Genomic DNA, 21,630 nt, shown 5'->3' on the forward strand with positions numbered 1-21,630 from the left:
AGCATAGGCTAAACACCACCAGAGGGTGAGCTTGTGTGCTTGCAGAGGCTAGACACTACCAGGGAGTGATTTGTGTACTTATGGTTGTGTATTTACAGAGGTGAGACACTATCATTGGCTGCCTGCAATGGCGCTCAAGCGAGAGGAGCGAACGTCTTGGACTCAGATGACTTGCATGGACACGAAAGGAAGCAAGGCCACTTCGGAAGGACTGTTAACTCTCGGAGCTGAACCAAACGTAGTAGACCAGAGAAGAGGATGAAACCTATCGTGAATTCCCAGCGGGGCTGGAAACATGTCAAGGTTTTACTGACCGATTCCCAGTGACTACCGTGTAGTTGAAGATATCACCTGTCAGTTCTGCACATAATGGTGCCTCAGCAGTGGTGTGAATGACTACGTTACGGAGTTTTTCCCCGCAGCCTGCACCATAACGTAAATGTCGGTGTTTTTTACACTCATTAACGTAATTGCTCTCCCATCACGTGCCGTTGTCTAGTTCAAGTAATGGCCACATTGAATTGTCAGTCATCCGATCAGATGAAGAGACTTGTCTGCTATCTCCTGTGGAGAAAGATCGTGTGCACAACTCTAACCCCTGCACTGCTGAGAAAGGGGCAACCAGCTACGAACTCTGTTGGGTGACGCTGGGACTACGTAAGTTTATGTATTATGTGAACTTCGTGAGAAGCCCGACGGGGTAATGTTACCGCCGAGCAGGTGAAAGACCGCCGAGCGAATGAAAGAAGTTGTTGAGCAAGCGTATGCTAAATAATATGATCTATGTTATGAGAGTCAAAGTGAACTAGTATATGAAGCATGGGTAACGCTAAGAAAACTAAGTTAATTAGAGTAAAGATTAAGAAAACTGAATTCATTATAGTAGTTAACTGCAGTAGTGAAGATGTGTGAGAGGAACTAGCTATGGAGAGCTTAGCTGCAGAGAGGTAGTGAGGGTCGTGTTTACGTGGTAAAGTTGATGACATGGCGCGTAGGGTAGATAAGACACAGAAGGATCTCCGTAGAGGAATGAGTCGCCCAGGAACTCACTCCTTGCCTCACCAGCACGATGAAGGAGCAGGCATGGGGACGCAGTGACAGCTGGTCAACGCTGAGTAGCGTTGTCGGGAGGCAGGCAGTAGACACCTGCCGAAACGATAATTACTCCCAGTGAGGTCTAAAGCACTGTTCAGGGGGTGCTGTGAACTTATCATTAAACCCAGCTGTGACCTCACTGAACGTTTCCCTTTGTGTCTCACAACACAAGGGGCCAGTCACAGCCTGCCCTCTAAAGACGACTCTCATCCTCCACACAAAACTACAAGCACCTAATAACACACACACCCTTCACTCAAAAATTTTAAAATCATCATGGCGACTCCTACACCAGCCTCGGAGTCCCCATCTGGGGAGGGGACCATAAATGTCCCCAGGTCGGACTGCCTTTCTGTCGACGACCCTAAGTGTCTTGACACCCTCCCCCTCAACTTTTTCTTCATTAACTTCTGCAACATTCGCGGTCTAAGATCTAATTTTCAATCTGTAGAACACCACCTCTCCTCTTCTAAACCTCATCTTCTTTTCCTCACTGAAACTCAGGTGTCTGAGGCAACTGACAGTAGCCCCTTTTCTGTTCCCTCCTACTTTCTCTATCCTCATTTTCGATCCAAAGGTGGATGCTGCGTTTATGTGCGCAATGACTTAACCTGCTCTCGTGCCCACGCTCTTGAATCCGAGTTTTCCACCATCTGGCTACGACTACAGAGTCACTCTCATACTAAATTTATTTGTGCTGTATACCTCTCACCTAACTCCTCTGATTATAAGAAATTCTTTGACTACTTAACTTCCAAAGTGAAGCACATTCTGACCCTCTTCCCTTTAGCAGAGATCTCCATTCTTGGAGACTTCAATGTTCACCACCAGCTTTGGCTTTCCTCTCCCTTCACTGACCATCCTGAACTAGCCTACAACTTTGCTATCCTCCATGACCTAGAGCAATTGGTGCAACACCCTACTCGTATTCCTGACCGTCTTGGAGATACGGCCAACATTCTTGACCTTTTCCTGACCTCTAATCCTTCTGCTTATGCTGTCACCCTTTCTTCTCCGTTGGGCTCCTCCGATCACAATCTCATATCTTTATCTTGTCCTATCGCTCCAATCCCTCCTCAGGATCCCCCTAAGCGAAGGTGCCTCTGGCGTTTTGCCTCTGCTAGTTGGGGGACCTGAGGAGGTATTTTGCTAATTTTCCTTGGAATGACTACTGCTTCCGTGTCTTTGTGTGCTGAGCGCATAACAGAGGTGATAGTGTCTGGCATGGAGGTGTACATTCCTCACTCTTTTTCTCGTCCTAAACCTTCTAAACCTTGGTTTAACACAGCTTGTTCTCGTGCTATACATGAAAGAGAGGTGGCCCACAAAAGGTACTTAAGCCTTCCATCACCAGAATCTCATGCACTTTATATTTCTGCCTGGAACTATGCCAAGTCTGTTCTCCAACTAGCCAAAAACTCCTTCATTAACAGAAAATGTCAAAACCTTTCAAGATCTAACTCCCCTCGTGATTTCTGGCATCTAGCCAAAAATATCTCCAATAACTTTGCTTCTTCTTCTTCTTTCCCTCCTTTATTTCAACCAGATATCACCACTGGTATCACATCTATTTCTAAAGCTGAACTCTTCGCTCAAACCTTTGCTAAAAACTCTACCTTAGACGATTCTGGGCTTGTTCCTCCCTCTCCTCCACCCTCTGACTACTTCATGCCACGTATTAAAATTCTTCGCAATGATGTTTTTCATGCCCTCGCTGGCCTAAACCCTCGGAAGGCTTATGGACCTGATGGGGTCCCTCCTATTGTTCTCCGAAACCGTGCCTCCGTGCTTGCACCTTGCCTAGTCAAACTCTTTCAGCTCTGTCTGTCAACATCTACCTTTCCTTCTTGCTAGAAGATTTGCCTACATTCAACCTGTTCCTAAAAAGGGCGACCGTTCTAATCCCTCAAACTACCGTCCTATTGCTTTAATTTCCTGCCTATCTAAAGTTTTTTAATCTATCCTCAACAGGAAGATTCCTAAACATCTATCACTTCACAACCTTCTATCTGATCGCCAGTATGGGTTCCGTCATGGCCGCTCTACTGGTGATCTTCTGGCTTTCCTTATTGAGTCTTGGTCATCCTCTTTTAGAGATTTTGGTGAAACTTTTGCTGTTGCCTTGGACATATCAAAAGCTTTTGATAGAGTCTGGCACAAAGCATTGATTTTCAAACCACCCTCCTACGGTTTCTATCCTTCTCTCTGTAACTTCATCTCAAGTTTCCTTTCTGACCGTTCTATTGCTGCTGTGGTAGACTGTCACTGTTCTTCTCCTAAATCTATTAACAGTGGTGTTCCTCAGGGTTCTGTCCTGTCACCCACTCTCTTCTTATTATTCATTAATGATCTTCTAAACCAAACTTCTTGTCCTATCCACTCCTACGCTGATGATACCACCCTGCACTTTTCCACGTCTTTTCATAGACGTCCAACCCTTCAGGAGGTAAACATATGCAGGGAAGCCACAGAACGCTTGACTTCTGATCTTTCTAAAATTTCTGATTGGGGCAGAGCAAACTTGGTATTGTTCAATGCCTCAAAAATTCAATTCCTCCATCTATCAACTCAACACAACCTTCCAGACCTTCCCCTCTTCTTCAATGACACTCAACTGTCTCCCTCTTCTACACTGAACATCCTCGGTCTGTCCTTTACTTATAATCTGAACTGGAAACTTCACATCTCATCTCTAGCTAAAACAGCTTCTATGAAGTTAGGTGTTCTGAGACGTCTCCGCCAGTTTTTCTTACCCCCCCAGCTGCTAACTCTGTACAAGGGCCTTATCCGTCCATGTATGGAGTATGCTTCACATGTCTGGGGGGGTTCCACTCATACTGCTCTTCTAGACAGGGTGGAATCAAAAGCTTTTCGTCTCATCAACTCCTCTCCTCGAACTGACTGTCTTCAGCCTCTCTCTCACCGCCACAATGTTGCATATCTAGCTATCTTCTACCGCTATTTTCATGCTAACTGCTCTTCTGATCTTGCTAACTGCATGCCTCCCCTCTTCCCGCGGCCTCGCTGCACAAGACTTTCTTCTTTCTCTCACCCCTATTCTGTCCACCTCTCTAACGCAAGAGTTAACCAGTATTATCAGTCATTCATCCCTTTCTCTGGTAAACTCTGAAACTCCCTGCCTGCTTTTGTATTTCCACCTCCCTATGACTTGAATTCCTTCAAGAGGGAGGTTTCAAGACACTTATTCATCAATTTTTGACCACTGCTTTGACCCTTTTATGGGACTGGCATTTCAGTGGGCATTTTTTTTTATTAGATTTTTGTTGCCCTTGGCAAGTGTCCTTCCTACCTATAAAAAAAAAAATCACCGGTCAGAAACAAGTTCACTGACATCATGGAAAAAAAAAAAAAAAAAAATTGATAACTTAACAGGGAACATATCTACAGGTGAGAGTTGTTACATATTTTGACAACAATAATGTGGAGGAAATGCCTCAACACTACTAAAATTGTGATAATTGGGAAAGACTCATCTTAATATATAACTAGTGCTGGATATATATATATATATATATATATATATATATATATATATATATATATATATATATATATATATATATATATATATATATATATATATATACCACCGAGCATATGAAGATGTTTGATTAGGCTAAACACTTTTTTTTTTTTTTTCTTAGCTAATCAGTTATCCTATTGTTGCGATGGTGGGGGGATGACGTTGGTAGCACTGTCTCTAGTAGTGAAGATGGGCGTTGGCAGCACTGAATTCAGTAAGTTTTTTTTTTTTTTTTGGGGGGGAGGGGTGGGGGTGGGGATGGATAGTAAAGTGGGGAGAATGGAAAAACTTGGGTAGAAGAATAGTTTGGTGAAAGATGAAATATAGTGGGAAATCTAAAAGATGATAGGCTAACCGTCTTGCTGTTCATATTGTATGTTAATGCATATGTTAGTAATTTGATGCTTGGCTGCCTCATAATTCAGTCTGGTTGTTATACAGGGTGTAACGAGAGTTTCTGCAAATACTGAAAGAGGTGAAAGGACGTGTAATTCTAAGTCAAAAATGTTCTATACACATGCATTTTAAGGCTTTGTTTACCCGTCAGAGGAGATGAAAATGTATGGGACTCGCAGATATGCTCTGCGTGTAGCTATGAGGTGATGGGCACTCGGACAGACCGCTGCAGTCACAGCCTCGGAGGTGGCACTTGGTCAAATTACGAATGGTTTAATCTTATTTTTTGCAAGCTGTGGAATATTACAATATCTTATAACAAGACAAATGGTATTAAAAAGCATGTAATTTACCGATAAGCATTACACGACAGCATTATTGCGGTGATTAAAATCACCTACTGTAAAATCACCATACTATAAAATGCTACGTGGCATCAGCGAAGCGAGGGTTGAGACGGGAGCAAGTTGGAACGACCTTGAAAGCAGGTGAGTGATGATGCCACGTAGCATTTTAGAGCTTGGACACACAGGGCGGTTGTAACCGAGCGGTTGCAACCGCTCGGTTACATTTTCAATGATAGCCTATGGAATCGTTCACATGTAACCGCGGCGGTTTGGTAACCGCGGCGGAACCGACGGGGACCCCGCAACCGCGCGGTTGGCCAGCGTGTCGAGATACATACAGACATATTACATCGCACACACAGGGCGGCGCGCCACTCGGTTTGAAGGCATTGGGCGACGCTATTGGTTGTGCGCCAGCCAATGAGATAACACGACGTGCGTTACTATGGCAACCTTGGGCTTTGCCTGATGAATCACGTTAGGTAATACCACTCAGTCACTGCAGTACTGCTGAGGTAGACGTTATGGAGCGGGATCATTTTGATACGGATTTATTTATCAATGAGATAGAAAAACGCCCATCAATATGGGACATGAAATCTCCCCACTACAAGGACAGGGTGATGAAGAAAAAACACTGGGAAGAGGTCGCTGACATTTTCTGTCCTGACGGAGAAATCAAGGAAAAACAGAATGTAGGTGAGTAACTGAAGAACACTTTATTACGTATATATTACAACTTGCTTGCCTAAATCATTCTATCCTGCCATTCTAGTTTGCCTTCACTTACAAAGTAATCTGCATATCTGTCTCAGGTTGAGGTTGCAGACCCACCTCCTCTTGGGACATTACCTTCACGTAGACCTACGAGTGGTGCACGATAGAGTGTCTTCGTACCTGTAACCTTCTCTAGCTCTTACATAGTTATGTAATATACAACATGCCTTTATTATGTTTTCTGCAAAGTCAATGTTAACATTGAGAGGCCTATGGAGTATGCGCCACTTATTAGCCATGATACCAAAAGTACATTCAATGTACCTACGTGCCCTTGACAATCTATAGTTGAAAATTTTTTTCCTGTATGTCAGATGTCTTCCACTGTAGGGTCTCATAACATTCTCCATAATGCCAAATGCCTCATCTCCAACAATTACATGAGGGTAGCATACTGTCTCAACACTGGTAATAGGTTTTGGCTCTGGTACATCCAAAGTATTTTCCACAAGCTTTTTGTAAAGTAAGGATTCTGTAAAAATTGCTGAATCACTGCTTTTTCCATATGCACTTATATCCACATATATAAATGAAAAATTGGCATCACATACTGCTAGCAACACAGTTGAAAAGAATAACTTGTAATTATAATACAGAGATCCTGAACCTTTAGGTTGGACTAGCCTAATGTGCTTGCCATCAATAGCACCTATGCAGTTAGGGAATTTCGCATACTTTTCAAATCCCTTTGCCACTTCTTCCCACATTTCCTTCGTCATCTCTGGCACGCACATTGTCTTCATTCTTGCCCATATCGCTTCACATACTTGCCGCAATATGCCTGCGAGGGTTGATTTCCCAAGCCGGTACCCATAATGCAAGTCAGCAATCGAGCATCCCGTGGCCAAGTACCTACAGAGAAAAATAACAAAAGAAGAACTTTCCATATAATTCTCTCTCTCTCTCTCTCTCTCTCTCTCTCTCTCTCTCTCTCTCTCTCTCTCTCTCTCTCTCTCTCTCTCTCTCTCTCTCCTACACACACACACACACACTCTTATTTTTCCTTCTCTTCCTTTTTATCTTTTATTTTCTGCATTCCATATTATACTGTATTCATATGACTTTTCAGGCCTGGTCTTGCAGAAAAAGTGGAAAATTTTGAGGGATTCCTTCTCGAAGGAAATGAAAAAACAAAAGAGTCTTCCATCTGGATCAAAGGGAAAAAGCGGCACCTACATATATTTCAGGAGGTTACAATTTTTGGAAAGTTCAGTCGCTAGCAACGAAACTACTAGCAACATTGATGGAGAGGAAGAAGCACAAGATGATATTGACACAACAGAACATCATAGAGCGGAAATCACACCAGCAAAGAGAAAAGTGAAGTTCAATTCAGGCGATTTTCATATTGCTAATATTTTGGAAAGGAGTTTATTGGCAAGGCAGATGGAAACTGAGCAACAGAATGATGAAGATAAACTCTTTTGCTTGTCACTCTATAGCGAACTGAAAAAAGTGCCAGAAAATAACCGCTTGATGACGAAAATTGAACTGTTACATATTGTTCATCGTGCTCAAACACTCAACAATCCACACACCTATATTAATCAGTCACACCCATATCATTACTCAGGAAACCCTCATCATTCACAACCTTACACAGTTTCTGGCTCTCAACCAGGCCACCAGACACACCAGAATATACAACCAAGTACATCAGGATGCAACACAAATAACATACTAACACCACTTCCAGCTCCTTCACCAGGAACTGTAAGCCAAGCTTCTGATACACAGTCAGACTATATTGAAATGTTTGACTAATTTGTTCACTGACAGCAATCCTAAATACGTAGCCTATGCGTGCCACGGAGAAAGCAGATGGGCTACTTGTGTTATAAAATAAAGTGAATGGTCATTTTTTCTTGCTCTGTATTTTCATTTAAAAAATTAGTATTTGTATCCAATGTACTGGCAACTGGAAATTTATATGTAACTTTTTTCTTTGTTTTGTATTATGAACAACAACAACAACAACTTATAATAAAGTATTCACCTTAATGTTATGACGAGTTTCTCTTCTGGGCAGATGGAATCCCTCATCATGGTGTTGGTTGAAGATATGTCCTCCTTGATTAGTTCCAGCAAGTCATCAAATGATTTCACCGACATTCTACAGTAATTGAAAAACTTTGGTTCATGCTCTCTCAAGGTAGGGTACAGGGTGGTAAACAAGCCGTGCGTAAGTCTATCATGTAGAATCGGATGAATCCAATGTTGTCTTTGCCTCTGCTTGCGCCGTTTCAAGCGGCGATGTAGCAACCAAACGCATGCTACTTCCTCCACATCCATCGTGACACTGCCAAGTAAAAATTCAGGTGAAAAAAATAACAGTGGGTCAACCGCCGCGGTTCCGCTGCGGTACAAAACGCCTTCTGTGGACAATGCCAGCGTGAAACGCTCGGTAGCCGCCGCGGTTGCAACCGCCCTGTGTGTCCAAGCTCTTACAGGAGTACTTTTAATCACTGCAATAATGTTGTCGTGTAATGCTTATCAGTAAATTACATGTTTTTTTTTAATACCATTTGTCTTGTTATAAGATACTGTAATATTCCACATCTTGCAAAAAATAAGATTAAACCATTCGTAATTTGAGTAAGTAGCACCTCTGAGGCTGCGACAATGCAACAGTCTGGCTGTCACCTCATAGCTGCACGCAGAGCACACCCGCAAATCCCATAGATTTTCAACTCTGATGGGTAAACAAAGCCTTAAAATGCATATGTGTATAGAACATATTTTTTTTACTTAGAATTACACGTTCTTTTAACTCTTTCAGTATTTGCAGAGACTCGCGTTACACCCTGTATTGAACAATTATTTTTCAATTGTTTCCTGCAGGAAGGGAAATAATTGTTCTTGAAATTAAAGATTGGTTATTTCTTTTGTACATACTGCCTTTATGTATAATTTCATGCAATGTATGTGTGTGTGTGTGTGTGTGTGTGTGTATTGTGCTCGTGTACAATGGTGGTCTTTTTCTAATTCAAGGTGAGGTTTCTTGAACCAGCTGTGTACTGCATTGTTGTCATCAGAAATTATTGTTCTGTATAGTTCGTCCTGTAGTGTGTTACCTATTTTTTCTTTGATCTTATTTCCTCTGCTATGCAATGTTATATTTATTGGGTTTATGTTAGATATAAGGTGTAGTTCCTCTGTAGTTTTACTGTAGGGATAACGTTCTTCAAATGCGAACCGAAGTGCTTGGTTTTGGATTCTTTGCAATAATAGGGTGGCTGTCTTGGATATTGCACATAGTGGGTATGGTGGGTACGTGATGATTGGAAGGACACCGTGTTTATAAGGTGAATTTTAATTTTTGTGCTTAGTTTGTAGAATCTCCTGATTGATGTTAGTGCTGCTTTTGGTGATCGTTTGATGCGTTCAGAGTGGTCGTGTATACCTCTAGAATTGATGTTCATTCCTAGGATTATTCCTTTGGATGTGTATGGTATGATTGTTCCGTTAATTGTTATAGGGTATCTTTCTTATTGCAATAGGGATAACTGCGAATTTTTATGTTTGTTTTTATTTTCCATCTTTTTTTTTTTTTTTCTCTTAAAATCATTTACCTTCGTGAATTCTCATTCTATTTTTTGGCCAACATTTTCTTTGATTTACTGGGCTGTGTTATTATATGAGTGATGGCATCTGCATATATTGGTGCAACCGTGTGATGGGGAAGGGAGGTCATATATATATATATATATATATATATATATATATATATATATATATATATATATATATATATATATATATATATATATATATATATATATATATATATATATATATATATATATATATATATATATATATATATATATATATATATATATATATATATATATATATATATATATATATATATATATATATATATATATATATATATATATATATATATAGGGTGGGAGATATAGAACTTCCTTGAGGTATACCACTTCCTATGGGGAATGTAGGTCCTTGGTAGTTTGGTAGATATATGCAGGCATTTCTGTTGTCCAGGAAACTGCAAGGTATTTTGAAGAGAATTGAAGGGAGACCAGTATTGTTAATAGGGATAACTGCGAATTTTGATGTTTGTTTTTATTTTCCATTTTTTTTCTCTCAAAATCATTTACCTTCGTTCATTGTGCCAGACTTTATCGAAGGCTTTTGAGACATCATGGAGGACTATGCAGCATTGCTGTTTATTTCCTAATGTGTTTGCTATTTTTTCAGTTATGATGGCGAGTGAGGTGTCTGCTCCGGTTGGTCCCAGAACCCATGCTGTGTTGGCGATAGGATGCTGTTGTATTGGAGGTAAGTCCTAAGCCTTTTGTTTATTATTTTTCTAGAAATTTTCCTGTTACTTCTAGTAATGAGGTAGGTCTGAAGTTGTGAGGATCTATAGTTGTTTTGTTTGGTTTGGGGATCAGTTTTATTGGTGCACCTTGAAAGTGTTGGGGAAAATATCCAGCTGAGTAGGTATGGTTGAAAATTTGGGTGAGTGTTTTAATAGCAGATTCTGGTAAGTTGGTAAGTATGGTTTTGTTTATGTTGCTATACCCCGATGTGTTGTTTTTGAAAGTTTTGATTGTGTTGGTGACTTCCTGGATTGTAATTGTGGATGTAGTGTATTCCTGGTTACTGAGTCTGTTGAGGTCCGATGTTTCATATGGGGAGATTGTGTAGATGTTTGTGATGTATCTGTTTACCTCGTTTTCCTTTTCCTGATCAAATAAGATGTTTTCTGTAGGGATAATGGTAAATATATTTTCCCAAATGCTTCTAAATATTTTTTCTTTTCCTTTAATATCGTAAACTTTGTTGTCGCTTTATATTATGTACGGTGATATGGGTGTTTTGTTTCCTTTCAGTCTCTTGATTCAGTTCCATTTTTTTTTTTTCTTTAGTCTTTGTAGACGTCTATTAATCCTTATATAGTGACCTCCCAGTTCTTGTTTTTTTTTATTTTTATTTTTATATATATACATTCTAGCATTAGGTTTGTTTTAAGGGTGTTATAAGTAGTGTATCTTTCGTAGTCCCAGCCAATTTTTGAAGCTGTTTGAAGGTATTGTTTTATCATCCACTGTATGTGTTTTATTGTTGGATTAGTAATTGGATTTAGAATGGTTTTGTAGTTTTTCATTGGGATATGATGTTTTAGGGCTTCGAGTATGATGTCATACCAGAATTTGATTTGTATATCTATTTCTTTGTTTAGATGGTTGGTTGTTATTGGTTTTATTTGTTGATCTACATTTGCTTTGAATTTGTCCCAGTCGGCTGCCTTATAATGGGGGTTTTGGTGGTGAGGGGATTCTTATTAGCGATTGTAAGTATTATTGGTAAGTGGTCGGAGGCAGTGGTGAGTCCTTGTTTTATGGTGTATTTATGGTATGTATGTGAGTTTGCCAGTATTAAATCTGGTGTTGTTTGCATTTTGTGTGTTATGTATGTTGGGAAGTTTGGGCCAAGGTGCATGAGTTTGTTTCTATTGATTAACATTTGTTGTCCTTTTCCAACTGTGTTGGTGTTGTGTGTTCCTATGCAAGGGTGTTTTGCATTTAAATTGTTTGAGGCTAAGCGGTGGAAGTCTGATTGGTAGGTATGGTCTCCGTGGTGGAAAGTATGTAGTGCCAATGTGTATGGGACCCGTGCTAGTTTCTACTGTAACTTGTAGTACATCTGTATCGAAATCATCGGTATTTTTTTTTGTTTTATATTTGATTTGCTGTATTTGATGGCTCATAAGACGCATGGGATCATAAGACGCACCCAGTTTTGGCAGACATTGAAATGCAAAAAAAAAAAGATAAATGAGCGGATTTAAGCTCTGAATATGAAGTGAAAGATTTCACCTGACATTTGAAGACTCTCACATGCATTTAGATCATTATTAGATCCCAATATTTTGCATTTAAAAAAATTAATATTTGCTAGTAGCCAACGTACCAATCCTGTTGTGAGATGTAAAGATGTACCTGGCGTATGGTGTTGGCAGTGACTGTGAAAGACTACAGGGGTAATAAAGTTTATTCATAAGAATGTTAAGAGATAGGTGCAATTTTAATTGTATGAAAGTGTGTCTTACCTCAAGGAGTAATGGCATCACACTGTAAAGAACGCAGTGAAGCTTGCCCGTGCATGGTCACTTAGGCAAATTCTTCCTGACTGGTGTCATTCTATGTGAATTACCGGTAAGTATTATATATTGTTACCCTGAACGAAAGGGTCGTTTTGTGGTGTAGTACCAATCATCACTTTATTTACAAGTGCGAAAATGTCTGGGGTTTGATTTTAGAGTCTCTGTCGCCATAGACTTACAGCCAACCACTGCCTCAGTGCTGAACCTTGACCTCATAGGACACAGGCTCATTTCCTGAGACATTTTTTGGGAGAAAAGGTGCGTCTTATGAGCCACCAAATACGGTAACTAAAATTGCACTTACGTCATGTAATTCTCCTTCGGTGTTGACTGTATGAGTGGTGTAGTTGTGTATGTATATCGTGTTATTGTGTGAGATCTCATGACTGTTTATTAGAATTATATCTGCATCACTTTCGTTGTATGTGTTGGTATGTGCCTATATGGAGACCAGTGTGCGACGTTGTTGTATTATTGTTAATGAGTCCATTATGTATGATGTGAAGGTTGTCTTTTCAAGTCTTATGAGCATCTGCGTATGTTTTCGTGTAATATGCTTTATTTGGATTTATTTGGAGTGTCTGTGTCCGTACTTGTGTTTGGTGACTTTATAGGGAGGAGGGGTGAGGTCTTGGTGAAGGACATTGTGTATTTTATTGAACTCTCTGTCTTCTGCTGTGCACCAACAGTTAGTAAGGTCAACATTGTTGTTTTGTAGGTAGAGTAATATTTCTTGCTCGTTCTATGCAGTTTTTGTGCATCTCCACTTGTACATGATGGTGTCTATTCCTGTTTTAATACTCCTGAGACTATGTCATGCTCCTTTTGGCTATCCTTCACTTTTACGTGTTATAATTTGTAAACGAATTGCGTGTCCTGGTATTTTTTCAAGTGATAGCATTTCAGTTTCTTGTGTGGTATTGTGGTCCATTTGAATGTGTTGTGTAGTGTTTGGTGTTTCCTGTGAGTGTGTGTTCATGTTTGTGATACTGGAGTTTGCTTTTCGTTTGTGAGATTCAGGATTTGTTCAGATGGAGGATTGTCCGGTAGGATGACTGGGAAGGTTGTTGAGTTTGAGGGCTCTGTTTAGTTCATCACTGTAAGTCCCAGATTTATAGAATTGATTAGTTGTGCATGCATCATACATGCCATTATCTTTGTTGCAATTTATTTTTCAATTATTGGAGTTGATGTTGGGAAGGTGAGGGTTGATGTGTTTGTTTTGCCTGTGGCTGCACTGCCGTATGTTTTAGTACTGTTATCTTTCTTTTGTTGTCTTTTCCTTCCATTGCTTTTTTTCCTATGAGGGCACTTGTTGGTTAGTGTTCTATGTTCCCCGTGGCAATTGACACATTTTTTGTTTCTGCTAGCATTACGTTCTTTCTGTGTATGGTCATTTGAGCTGCTTTCTGAGCATACCTTGAATCCTCGTGGTTTTTGGGCATGTTGATGTAGGATGTTCTTCTATTGCATAGCATTTGAAACATGTTTGTATGGGAATGTATTCTTCAAGTTTTATTGAGTGAAGAGGAATGCTCATGTGGAAACCCAGAATGCCATTCTCAGTAGCTTTTTTTGCTGCAGCTGTTTCCTTGAAGGTTATTTTAAGTATCCCAGTTCAGGGAATCTTGAAAATCATTATGCCTTCCTTCATCCATTAGTTCTCAGATAATAGTTCTTCCTCAATCTCTTTCTCAGTGTGGTTGAAGATGTATTCATCAGTGTTGAAAATGAGTGTCGTCTTCTTTCCTCTGAGTTCCGGGGGAAAGGATTGGATGGAACCTGTGGGTGCTGAGGTCATGGGTCTTCTTTTGAGAAATCTTGTCTACATCTTTGTCTGATCTTGTTAGATGGTTCTTTTGGCATTTATTACATTTTCAGAGAGACTTCTTAGAAGGAGTATTCTTTGCTCAGTGCTTGTGTCATCACTTTTTATTTTCACTCTTGCCATTTTTCATTGTTTGTGGGTGCATTGGTTGAGTAGTGGAAGTTGCCATAAAAACCTACTGGGGGCTGAAGCCCGACTTACAATTCAGCTAATGATAGTACAAAGAAGGAGCCTACCTATGCAGGGCAATATATTGGTCCAGTTTCTAAAAACTGTCAAAACCAACTCAGCCTTACTAAAGGCCCCCCCTTGGCAAGCTGTAGGGTTCATCTTGGTCCACTGGGGGACTCTAGGGGTGAAAAGGAAATATAGTTGGAGGCGTAAAAGGACACTGCTCAAGGGCAAGCTCTCTACCAAGTGGGAGAGCCCCGGTACACAGGTGCAGGCAAGTGCAGTCGGTCTGTCAAGGCTTAGCTTGCTGTGCCATGGCACCCAACCGTCCCCATGGATCAGGCGCGAAGAGTGAAGAGGAGAGAGCAGGATGCAAAGCAAGTGGCAGGAAGCAGTCAGGCTATGTCAGCTAGTCAATGAGTAGGCTGAACGGTGCACTGGGGTCTCAGGTGTGTGGCTGTGGTCCTTTCTTGATGGCTGCTAGGGAGCGAGTGTGAGGGAGTGAGCTGGTAGTCGGGATAAGACTGGAGTCAGGAAACACTATGATTGGCCCGAAGAGCAGTAGTGCGCCGGCCAGTCACAGAGGGGCCAACGCTATATATGGGGCTGTAGTGGTCCCCAGAACAGAGAAGATGGCACCAGACAGAAGGGAAGTGCCTGTTCCTTGGTACGCCCCACTGCGATGCCAGACCAAGAGAAGTGCCTGTTCCTTGCTACGCCACACTGCAATGCCTGACCGAGAAGAAAGCACCTGGCCCTTGAAGAAAGAAAGAGAAGAAAGCGCCTTTTCCTTTAAGAGAGAGTCCTCACTTCCAGCCTACACAACACTTGTGCCGGTAGTCTGCAGCGTGCTCTTGTGTGATGCTACGACACTGGTCATCTGCTGCTGCAATGACGTGACTGTGCCCCGGGGTATGGTGTGAGGTTTGTGTGTCCTGGCAGACTAAGACAGTGAATACTTGATGCTAGCTGTGCAATGGTGTGTACAAGTTGTGATCTTGTGGCATGCTGTGCTCCTGCAGTTGTTCTTTGAGGTGAGACGTGCTACCCAGTGACAGAGATGCTTTGCAGAGTGAGGGTTGGTGGTGCAACTCTGACATGCTGTAGTGTGGTAGTGTGCCTTGTGCCCTGTGGTACTGCTTTGTGTGGGCAATAAAGACAGGAGTGTTAGTGAGCCTGTGTTTTGTTGCCCCTTCCCCCTTTCAGTAGTCTGTTGATTCCAGACAGATGCCACATGTACATGCCTTGCCTCCACTAGCCAAACAGGCCCAACCACGACAACATTGGTGGATTCCTGTTGTGTGGGCTGACTGCCTTGGGCTGCTGCAATGGTGAGTGTGTACCTGAAGGCACCAGAATGCCAAAAAAGGAGCATACACAACACTATTGCCCTATTCATAATACTGTGAATTTCCCATAGGTGGAGAGCAAAGCACAGCTAGATCCAGCAGGTGTAGGCATGTCAGGCAATCAAGAAGCAGAGCAGGAGGTGGTAACAGGTAATTAATTGATGCATCTTGCCTTAATTATATCAGCATATCATCTACACATATCCTGTGTAATAACATGCTCTGTACTGAATTAGGTATATGCTTATTTAGCAACAGTTCAATTTTTTTCTGATTTTTAAAGAAATCAGTATGCTATCCCTCCCGCAGATAGTTTGTGTCCTTATTGTGGATTAATATATCAGCCAACAAAATTAATTGGTTCTTGACAATATATGTGCTTTTTATAGCCCTTCTTATTTAAGTTTGCATCCCATGTCTTCTTCCAAATAATATAGTCTGCAAAGGCACAACTATGAATCATTAGTGTAGGACCTTGTATAAACATTATTAATCACTCACTAAATAATCTAGTAGTTCCCCTACAGCTAATTTTAAGAACTCGTAAAGTATAAATTATAAGAAAGAGAGAGAGAGAGAGAGAGAGAGAGAGAGAGAGAGAGAGAGAGAGAGAGAGAGAGAGAGAGAGAGAGAGAGGTCAGAGGTCACAGGGTGAGGACATGTCCGCATGTTGCTCCATAACTGAGCTTGCACATGGTCTCATCCTGTCTATAGCCAGCGTGCTTCGGTACCCTTCACATGACAGCACACCAACAAGACATATAAAAGTGATGTATAAAAGCGTACCGTGCAGTGACAGAGATTCAGTGCTGTAACAGTGAACAGTGTTGTGAGGCCACAGGGGTTACTGTGACGACTCCTGTCTCTGTACCCTCCCCCCAACCATGTGGTCTCATCTCATCTGTAGTCAGCGTGATCCAGCACCCCACACCTGCCAGCACACCAACATGTGACATATAAAAGTGACGTATAAGTGTACAGTGCAGTGAAGGAGATACAGTGTTGTGGCAGTTAACAGTGTTGTGCGGATGTAGGGGTTACTGTGATGATTCCTGTCTCCATACCCCTCCCATTACTGTACCCCCCTACACAAAGGAAGGAAATTCCCTGGGAAATTAACCCAAGTTGCACCCACACTCCCTCTTTCCAAAGCAATTAACTCCAGCGCTGAGACCATGGCCTGACCTGACTGACCTGACCGCACCCAATCCATCCCTAGCATCTACCACTGCAGCTGTCACCACCACCACTACCATCACCACCACCACCACCTGCTGAAACTGCACAGAAATGGCTGATCACAGGCCCATCAAGAGGCTAAAGCTTCTTTGTTATTGCCCTTAGAAGTGGTGTGCTGTCTGTTGGAAGGCGGCAGTCAAGAATGCACCTTATTTCAGATGTGAAGGCAGAAATGACTGTCCCAATGTCTACCACTCGTCCTGCCTCAGAGACCATAATATCTACACGTGTGAAGACACACAGAAACTACAGAGGTTATGCAGCATTGAAGATGCTGTAGTTTATCTCCTTTTGGATCCTACCGAAAATACTCCCACCATGCTTTCCACCCCCAACAAAGGTGATGATGGTGGCGATGCAGATGCAGATGCAGATGTGGATGAGCGGCAGCACTACAGGGAGATGGATAAGGAAGATCTCATCTCCTTCACCCTATACCTACAGAAGGAGGTAACAGACAAAAATAACATAATTCAGTCCCTCACACTACAAAAGGATTGGATTCTTGATAAATAGACACATGTGGCAGAACTCCATGAGCTCATGGATGTCCTCATGAGTGTAAAAAAGCATACACAAGAGTCTCCAGCAGCTCTATCGCGACTACTGCTATTTCCTCGTCTATCCTGAGGACCTGGGAGAAGGCATGTGCCTCCTTAGACCACTGGAGGCAATGGTGGCAGTCTGGGAGGCCTAAGCCTCTCATAAGAGTAGTGGACACCTCCACCACAGTGGCTACACCCCCTCCCCACCACCGCCAGTGCCACCACAACATCAGGTAGCACCAGCACCACCATTACCGTCAATAACAATAGCAGCAGCAACAGTAACAACAGCAGGAGCAACAGCAGCAGTACTAGCAGCAGCAGCAGTAGCAACAACAACAGCAACAACAACAACAACAGCAGCAATGGAAGCAGCAATGGAATAGCAATAGGAGCAGCAGCAATAACAACAACAACAACAATAACAACAACAACAACAACAATGGAAACAGGAAAAAGACCCAGCGACAGCAACGTGGCCAATGGTGGGCAGGAAGTCACCCCAACACACCTGACTAGCGACCCGTCCCTCCTTGCATGACTCAGCCACAGGTATCTGTGTACCCAGTGAGGCACAGGGGAGAGCAAAGATTCCGATGTGACTATTGCTTCTGCCCTGGCCACACAACTGAGGTGTGCTACATCACTGCTACTGATGAATACCAGGGACAAAGGCAGGAGAGAATATTCATCAGGGTTCTGATGGAGGGATTAGTGCGGCAGCAACTTCCCCATCCCCAGCAGCCCTTTCGGGCCACCTTCCAGCCCCCCCTCCAGCCTTCCTGGCAGCCACAACCCAGACACTGTCCCAGCTGGAATCCCTCCTCACAGCAGGGCACACACTAACACTAATGCGTCTCGCCTTACCACCACACTTCACTCCCAAGCCACGCAAAGAGGCAAGGGAACAGACTCCCCAGCTGTCAACTGACTGTAGTCTCTGCCAACGTGGGAGGACTCCGCACCAATGTGGATGATCGTAGCCACAATTTCATGCTGCGACATATTGCTGACATTGTTGCAGTGACAGAAATGTGGCTGAGTGACAAGGTGGAGCTAACGTTCAGCAAAATATCAGGCTACTCCATGTAGGTGAGGATGGATCGAGAAAATGGAGCAGGCGAAGGTGTTTGGAGGGTGGCCTCCAAACACAGGAACTCAAGGTAGCTGTGCCACACGTGACAGAGGCACTGTTTTTTAGGGTGGTACTTGCAGACAACAGTGGGCTTCTCTGTGTCATGTACCGCCACCAGAGACAAGGACAAGCCCCGCTGGACTTCCTGATGGAGAAACTCAACACCCTGCTCCAGTGTCACAAGTGTCCCCATGTGATGATAGTGGGGGACCTGAATTTTAACATGGAGCAGGATGCCTTCAATAATCTCTTGGTAGCTCAGGGCCTGACCAACCTTCCCTACACATGAGCAAGGAGGGCTGCTGGACCCTGTGCTGACAGACCTACCCAAAGCCAGCATCAGCTACCAGCAGCTAGAACCAGTCAACCTAACAAGATGAAGGTTGATGACTTGGTACAACCTGCACCACAGCTGGCCCCAGAAACTGACCGCACTGTCACCATTCTCTTGGTGATGGCAGAGGAGGTTGAGTGGTTACTCAGTGCAGTGGATGTGGGTAAAGCCACAGGCCCAGATGACGTCAGCCCACGGCTTCTCAAGCACTGCACTAGAGAGCTGTCAGCTCCTCTCACCACCGTCTTCACATCTTGCCTGAGTGAGAAGAAGTGGCCCTCAGTATGGAAGGAAGTGCGTGTGGTCCTGGTCCACAAGAAAATCTCAAGGTTTGAGCCCAGCAACTACGGACCCATTTCCCTGATCTGAGTGGTGAGCAAGTTGCTGGAGCAAATAATGTCTGCTGTCATCTGCCAATACCTGAGCGAGAACCACCACCTCTCAGAAAGGCAGTTTGGCTTCAGGCCCGGCTGATCCACCGCAGTCCTCCTCTTCATCCTCTCTAAGGACTTGCAAGATGCCCTGGACGAAGACCTGGACACCCTTGTGGTAGCCCTGGACATTGTTGGGGCTTTCAACATGGTCTGGTATGTGGAGCTTGTTGAAAAAGCTTTGCACCAAGGGTGTCCAAGGTGACCTGCTAATGCTGCTTGAAGACTACCTTCAGGGCAGAATCCTTCAGGTAGCAGTCAACGGACAGTCATCAAGGCCTTCACCTGTCCGGGCCTCAGTTCCACAAGGCTTAGTCTTGGGCCCAGTCCTATAGAACATATACATTGATGATCTCCGGGAGCTGTCATCTGTGGCAGCATACACTGATGACTACACACCCTACTGCTCTTACTGCTGCCTCGACAGTCAGCCATCACTGAGCTGAATAGGCAGCTCAGCCTGGTGGAGCAGTGGGGAAAGATGTAGCAGGTTAACTTCACACCTGAGAAGATGCAGGCAGTGGTCATCTCGCAGTCCCCAGGTGCCTCACATGCAGTCTTAGGACAGCAGCATTTTAGAGGCAAGAGCCTGCCACTCCAGGATTACATCAAGATCCTGGGTGTGTCTGTGGACCTCAGCCTACGTTTCGATCACCACATCACTTGTCGCTTGCCAGACCTCTCTCCAAGTCTCTGCCCTGCACAGGATTGTGAACACCCTCGACCCATGGGGTATCCTTGCGCTATACAGGGCACAGATATGCCCATGTATGGAGTACAGTGCCCTGTTCTGGATGTCGAGTGCTGCCACCCACATGCAGAGACTGGATGCTGTACAGCAGCGAGCCCTGTGCCTGGTGGCCACCGATGAGGATCAACAGCACCCAGCACCAGTAACATCACTGGAGCACTGCTGGGATGTGTCAGCACTGGTGGTGTGCCACAAAACTCAGGTGCTGAGGGTCACACACTTTGACCCCCTGAGGCTGCTGCCACACACACACACACACACACACACACACACACACACACACACACACACACACACACACACACACACACACACACACACACACACACACACACACACACACACACACACACACACACTGCAGAGGTGCACCAGAGCTGTGGCCAGCAGCGAGCTAGTGAAGGTGCCTCGATCTTGCTCTAACCAACACCATTGCACATACACAGCCAGGACTTTGCGGCTATGGAACATGTTCACGGTGGCCACGTTCCAAGTGCAGGACATGTCCTCACACCAGGTGAAGCCCACGAGTGGCGTAGCACACATTCATCCTCACTGGTGCATTAATTTAATATGTTGTCTTGCATTTACTATATTTTTTTTTATTATTATTATTGTAATGTTAATTATGTATAGTGTTTTTCCCTGTAAATAATACTGTCAGAGGCTTTTTAAATAATTCCATATTCAAAGTGGAATTTTAAGCCTTTCTGTAAATATTTGTTTAAATAGAAAAGAAACTAATTTTCATAGTTACCATCTTTATAGTTATCTTTGGTTTGACTGTGTTTTTAAATTAATAATGTTTTGATTTTTATTGGGTGTGTTGACTGGATTCTTCCTTGTTTCCATGATTTCCATGAATATGTATAATTATTATATTGATGGTTCTTCAATTACTTTAATTTGTGCAGGTGAAGAGGGCAGCATGAAGCAGTACGTTTTGCTCCGTCATTCAGCCACACGCTGCTGTGGTTGAGTCATCCCTCCTATCCTCACCTCAACTAGAGTCAAGCCAGCAAAGCCACTGTCCATATTCTGTCAGCAGTGCAGCCCACATCACTGCATTCTCCCTGTCCAGCCCTCAACATCATTACATCTCCTTGTCTACTGCTGGTCCCAACAGATGACACACAAGCAGGGCAGGTCTAGCAGTTCCTCAGATGCTGGAGATCTAAGAAGGCATCCTCACCGAGATGAGGAACATGAGGGGTTCAGTGGATATGTTCAGTGACCAACTGGATGTAAGAAGCTTACTTTCATCACCTGCATGGAGTGCTGAAAGTCATAGGCAGAAATTGCTGTCAAGAAAGATTAATTAGAAGACCATTTTGTTTGTGTCTAATGTATGATTATTCTCTTACTTTTAGATTGATTGATTGATTGATTGATACATTTATTGTTGTATTAATAATGAAATATAGCAAAGGAGGAGGATGGACCTTGCCACCCATCCCCTGGGCAAAGACTTAAGGGTAGAGTATCAAAAATATAAAAATATAATATGCATTACAAGAATATAAGTAAATAAATAAATACAGATATTGCA

At 43.0% G+C, this 21,630-nt stretch overlaps 1 protein-coding gene across 4 annotated transcripts; it reads left to right on the forward strand.

Annotated features, from left to right (window-relative positions):
• Nucleotides 1-5,377: 5,377 nt before the first annotated feature.
• LOC135113188 (uncharacterized) lies at nt 5,378-21,630 on the forward strand. 4 transcript variants are annotated; one of them, XM_064028311.1, is made up of 4 exons: nt 5,384-6,081; nt 10,387-10,467; nt 15,718-15,796; nt 20,996-21,630. In XM_064028311.1, the coding sequence occupies exons 1-4, from the start codon at nt 5,907-5,909 to the stop codon at nt 20,997-20,999; spliced, it is 339 nt and encodes a 112-aa protein (XP_063884381.1). In that variant the 5' UTR covers nt 5,384-5,906; the 3' UTR covers nt 21,000-21,630. The 4 variants fall into 4 exon arrangements, 1 of the variants encoding a protein (XP_063884381.1); XR_010274741.1 differs by lacking the exon at nt 15,718-15,796 and having other exon boundaries at nt 5,378-6,077; XR_010274740.1 differs by lacking the exon at nt 15,718-15,796 and having other exon boundaries at nt 5,388-6,081.

Source organism: Scylla paramamosain, chromosome 25 (assembly GCF_035594125.1).
Source record: "Scylla paramamosain isolate STU-SP2022 chromosome 25, ASM3559412v1, whole genome shotgun sequence".
Classification (NCBI taxonomy): Eukaryota; Metazoa; Arthropoda; class Malacostraca; order Decapoda; family Portunidae; genus Scylla; species Scylla paramamosain.